Source organism: Orbicella faveolata, unplaced genomic scaffold (assembly GCF_042242905.1).
Source record: "Orbicella faveolata isolate gen_17 unplaced genomic scaffold, um_ofav_v1 contig_36, whole genome shotgun sequence".
Lineage (NCBI taxonomy): Eukaryota > Metazoa > Cnidaria > Anthozoa > Scleractinia > Merulinidae > Orbicella > Orbicella faveolata.
In genome coordinates, this window is record NW_028301565.1 from 5,475,221 (window position 1) to 5,492,383 (window position 17,163).

At 37.6% G+C, this 17,163-nt stretch overlaps 3 protein-coding genes across 5 annotated transcripts; 2 read left to right on the top strand and 1 right to left on the bottom strand.

Annotated features, from left to right (window-relative positions):
* The first annotated feature begins 7 nt into the window (after positions 1–7).
* LOC110050742 (peptidyl-prolyl cis-trans isomerase-like 3) lies at positions 8–3,100 on the top strand. 3 transcript variants are annotated; one of them, XM_020756676.2, is made up of 7 exons: positions 8–133; positions 249–323; positions 542–594; positions 1,296–1,336; positions 1,443–1,510; positions 1,967–2,085; positions 2,461–3,100. In XM_020756676.2, exons 1-7 carry the CDS (start codon positions 131–133, stop codon positions 2,594–2,596), a joined length of 495 nt encoding a protein of 164 aa, XP_020612335.1. In that variant the 5' UTR covers positions 8–130; the 3' UTR covers positions 2,597–3,100. The 3 variants fall into 3 exon arrangements, with proteins under 3 accessions (XP_020612335.1, XP_020612336.1, XP_089130753.1); XM_020756677.2 differs by lacking the exon at positions 249–323 and having other exon boundaries at positions 11–133; XM_089274627.1 differs by lacking the exon at positions 8–133 and having other exon boundaries at positions 234–323.
* Positions 2,737–13,394, bottom strand: LOC110050743 (dynein axonemal assembly factor 5-like). Its single transcript, XM_020756678.2, has 20 exons — positions 13,107–13,394; positions 12,452–12,666; positions 11,577–11,811; positions 11,003–11,137; positions 10,368–10,516; positions 10,103–10,199; positions 9,732–9,819; positions 9,537–9,649; positions 8,768–8,890; positions 8,055–8,234; positions 7,577–7,768; positions 7,271–7,369; positions 6,813–6,973; positions 6,090–6,221; positions 5,705–5,816; positions 4,647–4,743; positions 4,411–4,513; positions 3,715–3,817; positions 3,491–3,588; positions 2,737–3,394 (listed from the first exon to the last, which is right to left on the bottom strand). The coding sequence occupies exons 1-20, from the start codon at positions 13,158–13,160 to the stop codon at positions 3,346–3,348; spliced, it is 2,535 nt and encodes an 844-aa protein (XP_020612337.2). The 5' UTR covers positions 13,161–13,394; the 3' UTR covers positions 2,737–3,345.
* A 29-nt stretch (positions 13,395–13,423) lies between these two features.
* Positions 13,424–16,159, top strand: LOC110050738 (kelch domain-containing protein 10-like). Its single transcript, XM_020756671.2, has 2 exons — positions 13,424–14,342; positions 14,883–16,159. The coding sequence occupies exons 1-2, from the start codon at positions 13,461–13,463 to the stop codon at positions 15,138–15,140; spliced, it is 1,140 nt and encodes a 379-aa protein (XP_020612330.2). The 5' UTR covers positions 13,424–13,460; the 3' UTR covers positions 15,141–16,159.
* Positions 16,160–17,163: the final 1,004 nt, after the last annotated feature.

Genomic DNA, 17,163 nt, shown 5'->3' on the forward strand with positions numbered 1-17,163 from the left:
TCTGAAAGGAGGCGAATGTAAAGTCAAGATGGCGGAACAAGCAAACTGAACTGAAGTATTTTTCGTAACGTTTTAGTCTTAATTGAGCTTCGCGCTAGGCGTTGCTTCGTTAAAATTTTGTTTTAAAAAGATGGTGAGTAAGAAATGTTTCGAATTTCAATGTTTTTAGATTTCTATTACGACTTTTATTCATGTATGCAAAGGCATAAACAACCGAAAACTTTGTTTCTCCAATGTGGAATTTGCAGTCTGTCACATTACACACTGACTTAGGGGACTTAAAAATCGAACTTTTCTGCGAGGATACTCCTAAGGCGTCCGAGGTAAGGATCTTTTACCATCCTCATTGTAGTAAAATTCTCGCTTTGACTTCAATGTTGGTATTGCAATTGAATAAATGAAAGCAAGACTTAAGACTTATCTGAAACTTACCACAAGTCACCAACGGCTGCCAGTAATCTTTGATTACCCAGAAAACGCTAGAACAACAGGTTTAGGCAAATCATTTTATAAAAAGCATTTTCATTATTATCCTTTGCAGAACTTCCTTGCTCTTTGTGCAAGCAACTACTATGACAACTGTCTTTTTCATAGGTGAGTTGACAGAAACGGTCAGAAACGGTATATGAACTGGCAGGGCCAGGAAGTGTCTTATGCCCTATCAACACCAACTAAACTAATTTAACTATATCAGGTTTAGGTTTTTCCACTTTGTTAATTACTCTTTGCAGTCATTTTGAGAAGACAAATTTTAAACCACCTTGGTAAGATATTTCAGTCAAACAGGTTTTGCCTTGTTTAGTTGTGGGGTGTGCAGGGTATGAGCAGCTAATAATTTTTTGACCCTCTTTAGTTAAACCACTTTTAAACATTTTTAACATGTTGGTGTGAATGGGTTATTAGGAAAATTGTTATGATCATGCATGCATTAATTTGCACTCCAGTGCAAATTAAAAATTAATGATAAATTGACCTGCTCTGTGCCAATCACAATGAAGTAATTAAATTTCCTCTGTCATAATTCTCTACTCTGAATAATTTCAGAGCAGACTGACATCATAATAAATCCATCTGTAGCATTGAAATGTTTGGTCAAACTTGCAAATACACGTAATAAAGCTTTGCCTGCCGTAAAATAACTTAACAACTTTATAAGATATCCATTCTTTGAAATTGTAACCAGGACTTAAATAATAAAGGTCAACAATCTTTTTATAAAGTAATATTTGTTTCCCTGGTGTATTGTTTTTTAAAACAAAATGGTTTGAGTGTTATTCTGTTTTGGTCCTCAACAGAAATATTAAAGGTTTTATGGCACAAACTGGAGATCCTACAGGTCTGTGATTTATATTAAAGTAATTAAACTTCTGGATTGCAGATTATTTAGAATCAGTTATCTCTTTTGAACTGTTATTTAAGACTGTTCTGTTCTTATCTGACAGGAACTGGAAAAGGAGGAAAAAGCATTTGGGGAAAGAAATTTGCAGATGAACTTAGCCCAGCACTTCGGGTTAGTGTGAAACTATGTTACCGGTATATCTGCCTTGCCAGATGTGAAAGATTTTACACAGTCTTGATGGTTTTGAAAAGGCTGAAATAACGAGCAAATCTCAGTAGTAGGAAACCAGTCTAACAGGTCATTTGTGGTAATGTCTTATTATTTCTAATTTCACGAGAGCACAAAACATGACTTTAAGTCTGGAATTTGCACAAGGAAAACACTGGACAATATCTCTCTCACACTATCAGACATTTTAATGTTCACTGTCACTGCCTTTTTAACCATCATGCATATTTTTTTTTTTAATTAAAACCCTTGGTGCTGGCCAAAACTCTGTCAGACTTGTTAAAATATACAACACAGCTTCACACTAGAACATTTAATATGTTTATGCTGGTGGAGAATTCAGAGATACATCCATGCATTGTCGTTTATGTAATTTATTCCAATATCACCTACCGCCAGCATAATGCAAGAGGAACAGTATCAATGGCAAACAGTGGACAAGACACAAATGGATCACAGTTCTTCATCTGTTACGGCAAGCAGCCACACCTTGACATGAAGTACACAGTATTTGGAAAGTAAGTTATCACTTATCGCAATAGTAAAATAACATTTATTATTTATAGTTGTTTGAACAAAGGTCAAAGTGTAGCTATCATTAATATATTTTGTCACTACAAGACATTGTAGGTATACAGTAGGTATACAGTCAGGTTCTAGAAAACCCACAGCAGCCAATGTTCTTGGTAAAAATAGTAAGAGCTTTTAATACCCACCATTGGAAGAAGTCTGTGTTGCCAGCCATGCAATGTTTCCTTCCCACTGAGAGGGATATAAAGATGGCATGATGAGCCAATATACAAATCTTTTCAAGAGACTATGTCATTGCCTTTTATTACAATGTCAACTTGTTTTAAAAAGGTAATTTGCTGTCACCTGTTTATCTTTTTCAGGGTGATCGATGGTTTAGAAACATTAGATGATTTAGAGAAACTGCCAGTGAATGAGAAAACATATCGACCACTTACTGAAGTGCGAATAAAGAATGTAACAATCCATGCAAACCCTATAGCGGATCAGAGTGGTTAACCTCATCAAATAACAATGCAGGGTTTAGTTGAATACAACTTGGGAGCACTTCTGCCTAAGGAGACCAGAAACATTCTCAGAGAAGTTTCAAAATCAGTCTGTGCTTCTCACTTGAAAATGCAAGAGTCTGAACAGTAGTGTTTGAGGTTCAAATAGTTTATTTTGAAGCAAGTCTTTTATCATGTAACATTTATGGACACGGTATACAATGACTATTGCCTTTCTTAAAATGTTCATCTCGCCAGCTAGAGATGACTCACTCAAATCAATAATGCTACAATCTTGGCCTTGTGATAACTTGCCTTAAAAATAGTTCAGGCAGGTCTCTCTTGCATTCCATTTGGTGCTGTCTGCATACAGTGGCCTTGTTGAACTGAAGATGTTTTTTAGAAAACGTTTTAAAGAACAGATGTACTGTACATGAAAATGGGATCCAGCATTTTCTCTCATGATAGCATTCTCACTTCTCTATTATTTTGATGTAATAAAGAAGAATTTGTCTTATTGTGTATGTCTTAATCTTTTGTTGACAATCTCCCAAAAGGCGTTCCTTGGTAAAAACACTGATGAAGCATAAAGAATTCCAGCCATGATTCCTGTGCATATCACTGTCTCCATGCACACCTTTTCATCATCAATTGGCATTTGCACAGGCTTATATCAAATCCTGATGTACTGTACATTCAATACATTTTGTTCCTACTTTCTTGAGTGCTTCACAAATCTCTCTGGGAGCTAGTAAGTGTACGTCACTTTGCAATGAGGGTTTCGCAGTGAGTTAGAAGCTCCTCACAATACCTAGAGTTGAAACAAAAAGGCATTAATTTTTAATCTTTGAAAACAACATTGACAATAATTCAAGATTGAAGAAATTATACACATATTTTTAAATACCTGGCCACTCTGTGTTTGTGCCTAACAATGTCGAGTTGTTCTTTAAGAAGCAGAGGTTGTACATGTGCAGCTTCTTTTAATACATTTAGCACAGCTTCCTGTGAAGTAAATTATGTATACAGAACAAAATATTGACTTCAATTAGGAAAGGATAAATAATGATGTAGTATTGACTGTAAAGTCAATAGGGAGAAATGGTCACCAATGTTACATCAAATACACACCTGTATAGAAGCTAATGGGTCATCAAGATGAACCAGAAGACCCTTGAACATGGCTTGCAGATGTAACTTGTACAAATCACTGTCATAACCTGATGGAAAGGCTCTGAGGGAAAAAACAGAATAATAAAATTGTTTACTATGTACAGCCTTAGAAAAAGGAACACAAACAGCAAGCAGGACAGTCACAAACATGAGCTCCCACGTGGTGGTTTGAACCCCAAAACAGTTAGCTCTCAGGCTGGTGAGAATCCTGTGAAGGACCTTGTCAATGGTAACTGAGTAGTTTGATAGCTTGAGCGAAAGTTGCCAAAACATTAGTCACTGATAACTGTCCATTTTCAAGACTATTAAACTTACTCCTACAGTGACATTCTTGACACATAGTGCCATTTCCAAGCTAACTGCTAGTTGACTATTTACAAATGGTTACTGAATGACATTCGTGGGCATACTCAAGCACATAATTGCACGATTCCCCCTTCCTATCATTTGTTTGTGTAAAAGACAAGTTATTTGTTAATACACACTTGTTTTCACAAGTAATCTCATAATTATTAATAATCTCATTAATTATTGATAATCATAATTAAGTGGGAGATCTGTCAATTGGCACCTACCCTCCATTAGAATATTGCTTATCGACAAGTTAATACACAATAATATGAAGACCTCATTTACAGGATGTCCAGCACTCACTTAAAATAAGCAAAAAATGTTCTTGTGACAACAATCCGTATCTCATCACTACTATCATCCATTCTCTTCAGTAACTCTGGGTAAACTTGATGAAGCATATCCGCTGAAAATGCAAAACAACATATCTATTTTTTTTTATAAGGAAATCAAAATTATAACTTTGCTGTAATTCACAATCAGCTTGGTCAGCCATGCCAATCAAAATGATGCAAAAAAAAAGAAAGAATTAAAAGTACCAGTAAAACTATCTTTGCAGGACAGCAGTAACCTCTGCAGAGCTTTACATGATACAAGTCTTGTGGTTTGGTTGTGGTCTTCCAGGCAAGTTGTGAGCTGCAACGGCAAAAATTAACTGCTTTAAAGAGATTTTGAGACACTCTAAACTGAACAAAGTGTGAATATCGTATATCCTCGAATTGGTGCCTCCCCCCCCCCCCCCCTTAAATAAGTAGTGAACTTAAGCAGCGACGTTTTTGAGACGCGGACGGCAACCGGAAGAGGAGTGGAGCTAATTCTGGCGCGCTTCTGACCTGTGGGATCAACTGGAAAGTCATCGTGTTTGTATTTTACACCAAACTTTCCTGACCAAAAAGCTGTAGTGAACACCTGGAACGAGAACTTTTAATTTCCGGTTAGCGTCCGCGTCGCAAAAGCGTCACTGCTTAAGTTCGCTAGTGCCCCCTTTGAAAAAGCGCCCCTCCTACCGGCCAAAATTTAAAATAAGTGCCCCCCTCGAATAAGCGCCACCCTTTCCTCCCCCCATTTTGTGGATGAGTGATGGGACAACAAAGGATGTATGGTTTTCATCGTGTAGTATTAGATTTGTACGTTGTTTCAGTTTGTGAACATGTTAAGCTTGGGAAAAAATTACAAGTACTAACGGTGCCGCAATTTAAACTTCAGGATCAGCTTTTTATGTTGATAAACAGCTGATGTTGTTGTTTGCGTGCAGGTGATGTACTGTATATTTAAAAAAATGATCATGTCAGGCCACGATTTGGGAAAATTAAATAAGAGCCCCCTCGAATACACCCCCACCCCACCTTCTCCAAAATTTAAAATAAGAGCCCCAGGCACTAATTTGAGGATTTACTGTATAATTGTTATAATTATGAGCTCCTCTGAATTACAGTGTACTACAGAGACTGTGCCATTTGTGACAAGCAGTAGAGTAAGATGGTCATTGGCCATGTTAAGTTGAGGAAGATGACGTTGGTTACTTAAACAGGAATTTATAGAATGATTTAACTGCATTTAGCTTCTTTTCTAATTAATATTTGTTTACTGTACGTACCTGAGTTAGAAGATCTTTCATTATCAATTCAGCATCTGTAGAAGACAGTAAGTTTGACTGCAGTAAAGCCCAAAGACAGGAGATAGATGCAGAGCGGACAGCAGCAGCAGTCCTGAAAACAACCATGAATCCAAAACTGAAATTGTTTCTTACTGGCCCAACAATAAATCGAATTTATTTAATCTCAATGAGTTCCATTTATGGGCAATCAGAAAATTGAATGTTGATGGAAAGGATGTTCATTATGATCAGGGCAAGAATATGGGCAAAGATGAGGTTGATGATGAAGATACCTTTCAACTAAAGCTGTTCTTACCGATACTACTACCAGTTAACAAGCTAAACGTTAGTCAGATATGAACATCATGACAAAGAAAGTACCTACCTTCCTGCTTGCCAAACACAGTTAGGGATGATGAGTTTCTGCACTACATGTACTGAATATGAACTGAATGCTTTCTCTGAGTCCACTGACTGGGGAGCACTCATCAGAAGACGAGACAGCAATGAAAACATCCTGCAAATGGAAGGATGCGAACACTAATATTGTTGCACACATTCATCAAATTATGAGCAAGGCAACAATATTTTTTTACAATTTACAAACCATAGTTAATAGATGGGAATCGTTATGAGGCCCAGCAAACATCGAAGGACAAACAAAGATGACAAGGGTTATGTTGGAGGGTCCATGTGATGACCATGCACAATCTTTTGTTTTGCAGTCATGCACTATGCCTGAATTATGTAACCAAATTGTTTCTATTGGTTTGTTCCTCTGTCAGAAGGTAGCAACTATAATTGTGTTTTGCCCCTGTCAAGGCCAATAAAAGCAAACAAAAACACACAACAAAGAACTTTGTCACACTTCATCAGCATTCCGCTCTATTAACTATGTAAAAACCAATAAATAAAGGTTCTGTTGTTAACCCATGAAGCTAATGGACTGCACAACGGTTGCACAAAAATGAGTTATTGACAAAAGACACTTTATGTTAGTCTTCAGGAGTTTATAACTATTGAGTAAATAATAATTATTAGGAAATTTTGTTACTGATTACATCTCTAACTGATATGTAGGTACAACAGCAATAATTTGATCTCTTACTTAAGTCTTAGTTCAGGATCTTTTTTCAGACTGTCTAAACTCTCTGTGAAGATATCCATGGCATCTCCAAGATGCTGACCAATAACTGGTCCAGATTCTGTTAACAAAACGTCAAACAGGCGACACTCTGGAGAGTGGTGAGTCCAAGAGCTGTAGTTCCCCTAAAACAACAATTTAAAAAAATAAAGACTATAGCTGCATGCATATGTACATGAGTTTATTATTACTCTTAATTCCAACACATTGAACAGAAAGGACTTGAAGCACAATAATAGGAATTTGAAGCTTTCATTGATTACAAAGGTTGAATCAAAGGAATGTAATGTGTAAATAGAGCTCTGTGTCTCCAGTCCTGTAATTCCTGTGGTTACTACATACTACAATAGGAAATCATGTGACTGTCTAATACCTTTTTCTACAGCTTTAGAGGATTGGATATTTCATTACTACTAACTTACTTTTAGCTTTTTTAAGAATTCCTGGATATGACTTTCATACAGCTTATTTATGTTATCCAAGCTTTGAGCTGTGGCCAGTTTGATTAATACAGTATTCACCTGTTACAATAAAACACCACAAAAGAAACAATTCGTGAAAAATTGCAATGAAAACAACCTTGGGTCTTACATTCTCTGATATCCGCTTAATCTTCCTTGTCTTTATCACTTCTGGAAGATCAACCATTCTAAATTGACATTTCGAAAACTAAATTATTACAAAATTGTCTTCAGTGATTAAGTGAAATATCTTCCCTCAGACAGTACCTCTTGATCAAGGCTTCCCTGTGGTTGTAGTGCCATCACGTGTATTACCACATAGAACAAAGTGAAACTGTGTTCACCGCTCTTTTCACCAGCCTTGTCTATAATTGCCACGACAGTTGCCAAGAGATGGCGCTGGCATGGCAAATGTTCTGTGCAGCAGATGTCTGGTAGGGCAATTGTGTCACAGATAGCCTATGGCAGAGATCAGCAAGAGTTCAAAGATGTTATGCCTCATTCTTTTAACATGGTTCAACTAAGACAAACATGTATTTCCATCACATAGAAGTTACAATTTGTAGTGTTTCCAGATAACAAAGTAACATATGATAATAAGATGCTACATCAGCTCTGCTGAGCACACAGTTTTTGTCATAGGTCTGCAATGTGTCCAGAAAGTCATTAACTTTAAAGCAATTCAGTCTGCTCCTTGAATAAGACAGGTTGTTCTCATTCTGGCCACGATCAAACATACTTGTACCTTGAGATGAGGTTTGAGCAGCTGTGGATTGCACCCTCTTAATAACGCAGCTACTATCATCAAACAGCTGCTGCAGCCAGTTGCCGAGCTGCCTGCTGCTGACTTGAGGTGAGGAAGAGCAAGCTTACAGAATAATCCAGGATCAACAAAACAACCAGCTAGTTCAGCACTTGATACAACCTTAAAAATGAACAAAGGATATGGTACTCAGGCCAGATGTTGGGGTAGCACAGTTCAACTGAGATTTGAAATTCTTTTGAAATTCAATTCAAACAAAAGTTAGTTGTGTGATAGAGCAGGTGGGGTCAAAACGTACGTAGCGTATTATAGACATAGCCACTGCAACTTAATGCAAATCTCCTCTGTCAGCTTTTTAGTGGACAGCATTATCATCATCATCATTCATTCATTCATTTATTCATTCATTTTATATAAAACTCAGTAAAAATCTTCAGTAATTATCAGTAGCACAGGTATTCAAGAGCTACACATTGCAGGACTTCTATTTTGTAAGGGAGATTTGGATAAAAGGGTTAATAGTATACTGACAGGCTTTGATGATGAGCTATGTTTGAACTTGCAATCAAAACATTTCACAACAGAGGAACAATATACTATACAGTCATGTAGCTTGTTTGAGTATCTTTCAATAAAATGTTAATCTGCACATGGCACAGCAGAGGTTTCCAGTTATCCCAATAAATGTTTATTACCTGTTTCACAACTTGCTCATTTTCATCTTGGCTAGCCTTGTACAGCCCTTGTAGCAATATTTCCATGTGCTGTGTTGTGTTATCCTCAGCATAAAGCAGTAAGAAATAAACTAATGATGAAGCCTGTCAAAGGACAGAAAAAAAAACACTGTTTTAAATGATACTAAAGAAAACATTATTTGAAAGTAATATAATTATATCAAACACGAGAGAGAGTGTTTTATTGGAATATCCGAACACTGAGAAGAGAGCTGAAAATACAATGAGCAGCGGAGTACATTTGTTGAAATTCGAGGTGTTTGGATAGCCAATGAAACACTGTCTTGAGTGTTTGTCAATCAAAACTAAAACTAAGAAGTAAATGGAGAAGTAAAATCGTCAAATGTATGCTAATTAAGATGGGGGTATCCAAACCTGCATCACGGTTGTGATTTTCTTTGCTTTAACTTGATGAATTATTAATGAGTTTGAGAATGTGTAATAAAGCACTGTACATTAGCACGAGCAAAACTATCTTGAATGAATAAAAGACATTACTGACACTGGATATTCATACTACATGTACATGTACTCCCATTAAACTATATTAACTACATTAGCAGGGCTGTCATTAATTTTGAGTCACCCGTAGCCTCGTTCTCCACACCCGTAGCAAACTTATTACTTTGTGGTTGAATGCTATCAACAACAGGCAATTTCAACCGTAGCACCAAGGGAAAATCAAGCATACTTTTCATAAAATTTGAGCGAAAAGCAAGTCCTCTGTTACCTTAATCCTTGTGTCAGTGGTCCAATCTGCCATATCACGTAAAGCAGCAGGTAAAATTTTGGAAAGGTTCCTTTGAACCAACACCCTGCATCCTAGACTGGGCCGCTCTATATCTACCAAACACAGAAGATAAAAAAAATGCCTGGCTGACAATGGCGAGAAAACAAAAATAATACATTCACAGTCAGTGAATACCTGTTGGAAGTCTATAGCTGGGAAGTTCCTCAAAATTCATTTTGTCCTTTAATTCTTCTTCATTTTCTAATGCATATTTCTCACCAACCTGTGACAAAATGTAAAATGTGTTTAGTGCTTTACCTGGTGTTTTTGAAGGGATTGGCACAGATACATTTTCATTTCAGATGACACAATCATTTAGTCTGTAGACTGACATATTACACCACTGTAAAAGAAAGTAGAACTTAAAAGTCTAGTAACTGAAATCATCAAAGCAGCATCGACATACAGTGTATACTAATTATGCAGCAGTGCATGACAACATTTGAATTATTATAAATTTATACTGAGATTGAACTTTTATTAATGTTACTGTATAAATCATGTACCTTGCTCATAAGCTCTTTTGCCAGCCTCTGAATGTCAGGTAACTCATCAGAAAGGCCAGTCATCAACAATGGCAACAGTTTATGGAAATATGAATATCTATTAAATATAAGAAGGATATTTAGTCACACAACTATTAACTAAACAGTAGTTATCAGTAAGATTATTAAATAATTACACTATGAGGGCTATTTTTATACCCCTCTTTGCACTCTAGAGCTTCAACTTCTGCCTCCACCTCCACACTTACTCTGTTACATGACTTACCTATCTCGAAGATTTAACAGCCAATCACCTACAATGCCCGTCACAGCAGCTCTGACTGTAGGAGCACTGTCAAATGTTCTCTGAGCAAGGTGCGAGACCACATCATCCACATTTTTACCATTGCCACAATTAATCACAATTCCTAAGGTCTAAAAAGAACAAATTACAAAATCAACAGTAAGTGTGCACTGTTACAATGTAACAGTGTTCTCAGAGCATGGGTAAGATGGACCTGAGATAACAAAATAATATAGTTACTGTCTGTGGTGCTCTTACTACAGAATAAACGTATGATAAGGCCTGATGTTAACAAATTGTATAATTTTAACAGTTAAAAACAGATATATGTTTGCCTTGTAGTTAGACCATCTTCATCAATTTATAAGCTAAGGATTGATAATACAAGCATATAAAATAAGCAATAAAATCAAACGTTCGGCAATTTGTGAGTTGCAATGATGCCAATACTGAGTTCAAATTGGAAATGATTAATAAAAATAAACTTTAAAAAAAAGCTAAATAACAGTGTTGTACTTCATCTGCAAAGTGATACACTCCCCCATCATATACTCCCTGGTAAATTAGCTTGCAATGGGCAAAAGAGAACTGAGATGAAACATCAATGTTACCCTTACCTTTATACAGGACACTCTGACTTTTGAGTGTTGATGAGAGAGAGACTTCAGTAGAGGATTCACTAAAGAATTAGCTTGGAAGTAAAACTGGTCAGGAACTGCTGTAGCCAAAATGTTAGTGCAGCGACAGCTCTCCTGTAACAAGGCAAAGAGACAGTTATCCCTAACAGTATGTGGTAACAGTGAAGTCTGTATCAGGACGAAGAGACAATACTGCTAAATTATAACTTTAAATCATCTTTTGTTTTTTCTTTGTTCATCTTTTTGTTCATATAAATTTAGCCTGGTTGTAAGTTAAGTTTGATCTATTGGCTAAGTACTTTTTGAGATGCATGAGAGGGAAGAGGGGTACAAAGAGCCCATACCCCAGAGTCATGACTGAAAAAAAGGCCAAGGCTGAAAAGGGTCATGTGATGGCAAGTTATGTATTAATTTTTCAGTCCCCCTTCCCTGGATCAACTTACACGTTAACTTATCAGTTAACACGTCATAGAAATCTTGAGCTCATAATCTAATAATTATTAGTGAGGTTTCTTAAAATCAGTTCAATTTATTAATAACTGCTCTGACTCACCTTCCTAACATCATGAAATGGATCAACAAGTGTTCTCTGAAGAATTTTAATCATGTCATCTATATATACACCAACTTTTTCCCGACATATCTCGACAACAGAACACAGCATTTCAACTATATAGAGCCTCAGTTCCTCACAAGTCTCCACAATTTCTGGCTGGCCTAATCTTTGGACCACGGTCGGAATTATGTAGGGTAGAAACTGTGACAAGTCTGTTACTTGCTTTGCAAATCTAAAATGACAAAAAAAATCTGAAATTTAGAAACCAGAAACTCCTTGTCTTTAGACACTGGATCACCATAGACCTGATATTTCTTTTGAGTTTGTTGTAAGTGCTTGTCCTTGCTCAGCCTACCAATAGTTTTTGACAGGGTTCTCCAGTTTTCCATTTATCACAAAGCCAACATTTATAAATTCCAATTTGATTGGGAATCTGAGGGCCATTATGTGCTACCCTCATTAAGCAAATTAACCAATTGCAATGAATAGACCATGTATGGCAAAGTCTGCATATGAACCAAGTGGCCCATCAGGCAGCCAGTGCTTATCTCTGGTTTCAATAGCATGAAGCAACTAGGAGTATTTCTTACCCCCTCCTAGTTAGGATGCTGATCCATCAAAGGGTTACCCCCAGCATTAAATTCGCTGGTACCCATTTGTACACCTGGGTAGAGAGAGGCACTGTGAGAGTAAAGTGTCTTGCCCAAGAACACAACACAATGTCCCTGGCCAGGGCTCGAACTAGGACCACTCAATCCTGAGGCGAACACACTAACCATGACGCTATCTTGCCTCCACTAATAGACCATGTAGTACACATATATAGTTTGATAAGAACTCAATATTATTATCACGACTAGTCAGTTACTCACTCAGAAACCACCTGCACAGCAAGTTCTCTACATTTTTCAGTTGAGTCTGAGAACAGTTTTAAAATGGGTTTTAAGATTTCTTCAAAAGCAACGTGCAATACTGAAGCCGAGAACTTTGTTTTCTTAGAAAATAGTTCTTTTGAAATTTTCTCCAGAGCTCTCTTTCTTGTGCCTCTGTTGTCATCTGATAAACAGTTGATGTCTCTTTGAAGGCTCTACAGTGCATGGATGAGAGAAATCAAATAACAATATTACTTATAAGAGTCTTAATAATACAAGATATATAGCTGCAAATGTAGCAGGAACCTCTGTGCATATGCACAATCACTGGTCAGAAGTAACACTAATCCCAAACCAACAACATCTGCAGTAACCTCATATAAGTTAATCAATTAACTTGCAATGATTATTGACAAGTAGTCTATATTTGCTTCACTTTACTTTAGATCTATTTACAGTCGCACACAAGACGTTTTGTTATCAAATCTACAACAGCTGTCTGATGCACGTTGTCGTTGCCAAGGAGTGTGTTTTGTCACACAGTGTCACATACAGCAGACAGCTCATTGCTACATAGATAAAAGGCTACCCCTCGACCACTTTTCAGTCTACGAGGCTTCAAAGTTAAAAGGATAATACGTTACTTAATACTAACCTGCAATAGCGCTTCCAGAGTTTCTTTCTCCGTAGCACTCAAATCTGCCGCCATCTTGAAATTCTGGTGAATGATTCCGATCCCCACTAGGATGGGCTGGGGTTAGTGGGAAGGATTGAAATATTTAAATTGTATTTTCATAAACTCGCATTTTTCCCTCACCAAGACGAAGGGATCCAATATTAAGTTTAAATTTATTCATTTTTCGTGAACAGTACGAGATGAGCTATAAAAAAATAGTTTTCAAGCTTTCAAGCTCTAACTTAGTTTCTACAGAGGTAGGGTAGGTATGAAAAGGAACTGAGATTTTCCTCTCCAGGATGCTTTGCGCAGTTTACGCAGACACAAAACAAGATGGCTTCCAGAAAGATTAAAACAATCATTCCCTCGTCAGACTCTCCGATTCCGGAACCAAGAAGCGGCCATAGATGTGGATCTGACGATGGAAACATCTATGTGTTTGGTGGTTATTCTCCGCATTACGAAGATTACCTTTTTCGCGAATTGTGGCGTTTCAACATAGGTACAAAGACGTGGCAGTTGTTGGAGACCACTGGTCCATTTCCCAGTGAAGTCGCGTCTAGTTGTCTTGTACTAGACAAGGGCAATCTGATTGTTTTCGGTGGTTCTGGAGTGCCCTTTGGTATGTGTAATAGCAAAAAGCTTCACGTCTGTTCCCTGAGGAGACTGCAGTGGTTTGATTTGTCGGAAAGATACTCCAGCAAAGAGGAAAACGATGGAGAAGATGTCTCGCCAATCGCTGGTTATGGTCAAAGTATGGTTATTTCCCGTGACAAAGAACTGTACGTGTTTGGTGGAACAACAGGACTGGAATTTAACTCGTATTTGTATCGTTACAGTCTTTTTAAGCAGACCTGGGATTATTTAAAAGGAGATAACCCTCCTGTACCGCGTTACAGACATGAATTGGTTTGCGACGAAGATCCCTTAAATGGTGAAAGGTTTTATGTGATCGGTGGAGGTATGAGTAGCAGAGACCCCGATGAGTTCTTTCAACTAGAGAAAATTCAATCTTTCAGTTTTGTCAGTGGACGGTGGAACGAGCATGTATGCCGTCCGTCTAAAGCTCATGGTTTTCCAAAACGTCGAAGATGCCATGGGTGTGTAATTTTTAATTCGATCGTGTACATATGTGGAGGTTATGATGGTGCTCATATGTTTGATGATATATGGAGCCTTGATCTGGCGACCTTTCAGTGGGAAAAACTTCCAAAGGTAATTGAAACTTGGATATTCATTGCACTTTCGTGTAATCAGTGCCATGAACTTTAGAGTTAGTTTTAAGCATCAAACACAAAAAGCAAGAAAAAAAAGAAAAAACATCATAAATGTATGTTTTCTGGCTAAATATTACCTTTGGTACAATTTCGTATTTTGGTTTGTTTTATATATATGATAATACATTACCATACAACAAAACAAAGGAAAATACCAAATGTGTACTAAGGGTAAAATAGACCATTTTACAGTTGTGAAGGTGACCTTGTTTTGATAAAGACTTCACTTCTTTTGTTGTGTAAATCAAGTTGTTCTTGTGCTAACTAGTTGACATTTAAATGAGAAAAGCATGGAGGCCTGTATCAAAGCAAGGTCACCTCAACCCTCACTTGCATTCATAGGCCAGGTAACTAAGCACACAATTGTAAAATTGTTGTTATAAGCCCAGCACGGATAGCCACATGTACAATCAAGTCTACCTATTTTAGATGAAACATGCTGAATAACTGTGCTGTTGTGTCTTTGTTGTAACTGCAGATTCTGCCATATCATGTGTATTTTCACTCAGCTACAGTGACTCCATCAGGCTGCATGTATGTTTTTGGTGGTGTGAAGGCCATCAATTCCAATGAAGACACAAGATCTAATGACATCTTCAAGCTGTGGTTGACATTGCCCTCACTTGCAGAGAGGTCTTGGGAAGTCATAACTAGTTGTCTACAAGGAAAGAGAGCTTTTCTTCCAGATCTGAAAAAACTTGGAATTCCACAGCATTTTTTGGATAGACTGAAGTGATGTACTATTTTATCAAGTTCACTTGCCCAGACTAAGGAGTGGCTTCACTATCTTTCTAAGTGGGAGGCGCGGTGGCCTCATGGTTAGTGTGCTTGTCTCCGGAGCGAACGGTCCGGGTTTGAGCCCTGGCCAGGGACATTGTGTTGTTTTCTTGGGCAAGACACTTAACTCTCATGGTGCCTCTCTCCACCCAGGTGTATAAATGGGTACCAGCGAATTTAATGCTGGGATTAACCCTGCGATGGACTAGTGTCCCACCCAGGGGGGAATAGAAATACTCCTAGTCACTTCATGCTACAGAAACCAGGATAATCCCCAGCCTTATGAGCCACCTGGCTCGTATTCAGACTTTACCTTTTTTTACCTCACTATCTTTAATAATGTCCTTATTATTGTACCTTGAGAATTTTATTATTTTGCTCATGTGGTGTTAAAAGAAGAACTTTTTCAAACACCACTTGCATTCTCCCTTTATATCATGGAGTCAAAATTTAACAGTATATCATGATTGCAAATCTTTTTTCCAATATTTAGCATATCTTGAATCATAGTTGACTGAAGCCTCAATGGGGCAGGCTAGAATAATATTTTAAACTAAATAACTTTTAAAAAGTGGACTAAAAGATCAAAGAGGTAGCAATGAATAAGTGGCAAGGTAAAGGACTCTGGACCAGATTTGATTTCTGAGAAAGCTAAGGTGAAGTTAGCACATACTTAAACAAGTACTAAACAAAACTTAAACATTTGTCGGGGTACACGGACAGGTTAAAACCTGTCTGTGTTGTTACATTTCCTCAGCTGTTCTTACTTGGAATTATAATTCCTTTCTCACTTACATGCATTCTTAGATCTCTTTACCCTCCCTTACATCCTCTTTCCCATCTAATCCTTGCCTGCTCTCCCACGTTCTAACTTTTTTACCGTACATTGCCCAAATGTATGCTTTAGGAGTTGCTATAGTCCGACCTACTCATGTAATAAAGTGTTATGTATTTATGTACTCCATCACATAATTTAAATCGCACTTGTGAGATGAATCAGGCTGTCAAGACAGTCAACTGTCCAGGGAAAAAGTACCACAAGATGGGACGTACAGTTTTCGTCTGAAATGCCAAGCAACTCATCATGGCATGGTGACTTGAAAAAACAAAGTTTTTGTGAATGCCCACCCTATTTTAGATTTAACCATGATTGGGAGGAAATAAATGGTTCACCTGCATTTTTTTTCCCTATGCACAAGTCTTGGAAATGCTAGCACTAAACTCATATAGAGCCCTTGGCGCTTTTCAAAATTTCTTCTGCTTTTATATAATACACTGTCACTGCAAGTTCAACTGGACATATAATGCATTTGTGCATAACGATGCCACAACTTACACTACAGCTGGGTGGTTTCAAGGGGGCTTCGTGGGGCTCGGATGAACCCCCAAATTTAAAAAAATGAGACATTATAACACGCTGGCTAAGCCTCAGAATGCCAGAAATCCCATTTCCGACGACCTCAATTGTAAAAATTTTACAGGGAAGGATACAGGGGACCGCCTTTGACGGTCCGTATCTCGAATCCCCTTCTCTAACCGAAATCCTGTATCCGCCCCAGCTACAGCCGTACTGCAAGAGTGCGGTACCGCTTTTCAACTTGCGATGCGACATTGTTTCACGTTGACATGTTGTAAGAATATAATTTACTATAATATCTCATATAATTTCGCCAAACAAAAAAAATAGAGAAAATGGTGTGACAGTGAAAAGGTAGTAAATATGGTTTAAATTTTTTCGCGGGGGCGTTTCCCGTCTGCAATTATGAGTTTCATATTTTATTTGCAGACGGTAAAACAATGTGGAAGCGGAAATCCAACTTTACCCTTGCTTAGTGTCAGCAAGAATATTTGAGCAATATTATATTCACCAATAACTCAAACCCAAAACACTAAGATCAAGAGTTAAAAAGCTAGGGAGAGTGGAACAAAAGTTTGAAAACACCTCCAGAATCTTTGTTTCTACGGCTTATCGTTTGTATCAC

Excerpts from the sequence above, each read along its gene's own strand:
- LOC110050738 (XM_020756671.2), top strand. The coding sequence starts at position 13,461 with ATGGCTTCCAGAAAGATTAAAACAATCATTCCCTCGTCAGACTCTCCG. Across the intron at positions 14,343-14,882 it reads AGTGGGAAAAACTTCCAAAG|ATTCTGCCATATCATGTGTA; the intron begins GTAATTGAAACT and ends TTGTAACTGCAG.
- LOC110050742 (XM_089274627.1), top strand. The coding sequence starts at position 234 with ATGTGGAATTTGCAGTCTGTCACATTACACACTGACTTAGGGGACTTA. Across the intron at positions 1,337-1,442 it reads ACAAACTGGAGATCCTACAG|GAACTGGAAAAGGAGGAAAA; the intron begins GTCTGTGATTTA and ends CTTATCTGACAG. Across the intron at positions 1,511-1,966 it reads AACTTAGCCCAGCACTTCGG|CATAATGCAAGAGGAACAGT; the intron begins GTTAGTGTGAAA and ends ACCTACCGCCAG.
- LOC110050743 (XM_020756678.2), bottom strand. The coding sequence starts at position 13,160 with ATGGCGGCAGATTTGAGTGCTACGGAGAAAGAAACTCTGGAAGCGCTA. Across the intron at positions 11,138-11,576 it reads CATTTCATGATGTTAGGAAG|GAGAGCTGTCGCTGCACTAA; the intron begins GTGAGTCAGAGC and ends GCCTTGTTACAG. Across the intron at positions 8,891-9,536 it reads CCACTGACACAAGGATTAAG|GCTTCATCATTAGTTTATTT; the intron begins GTAACAGAGGAC and ends GTCCTTTGACAG.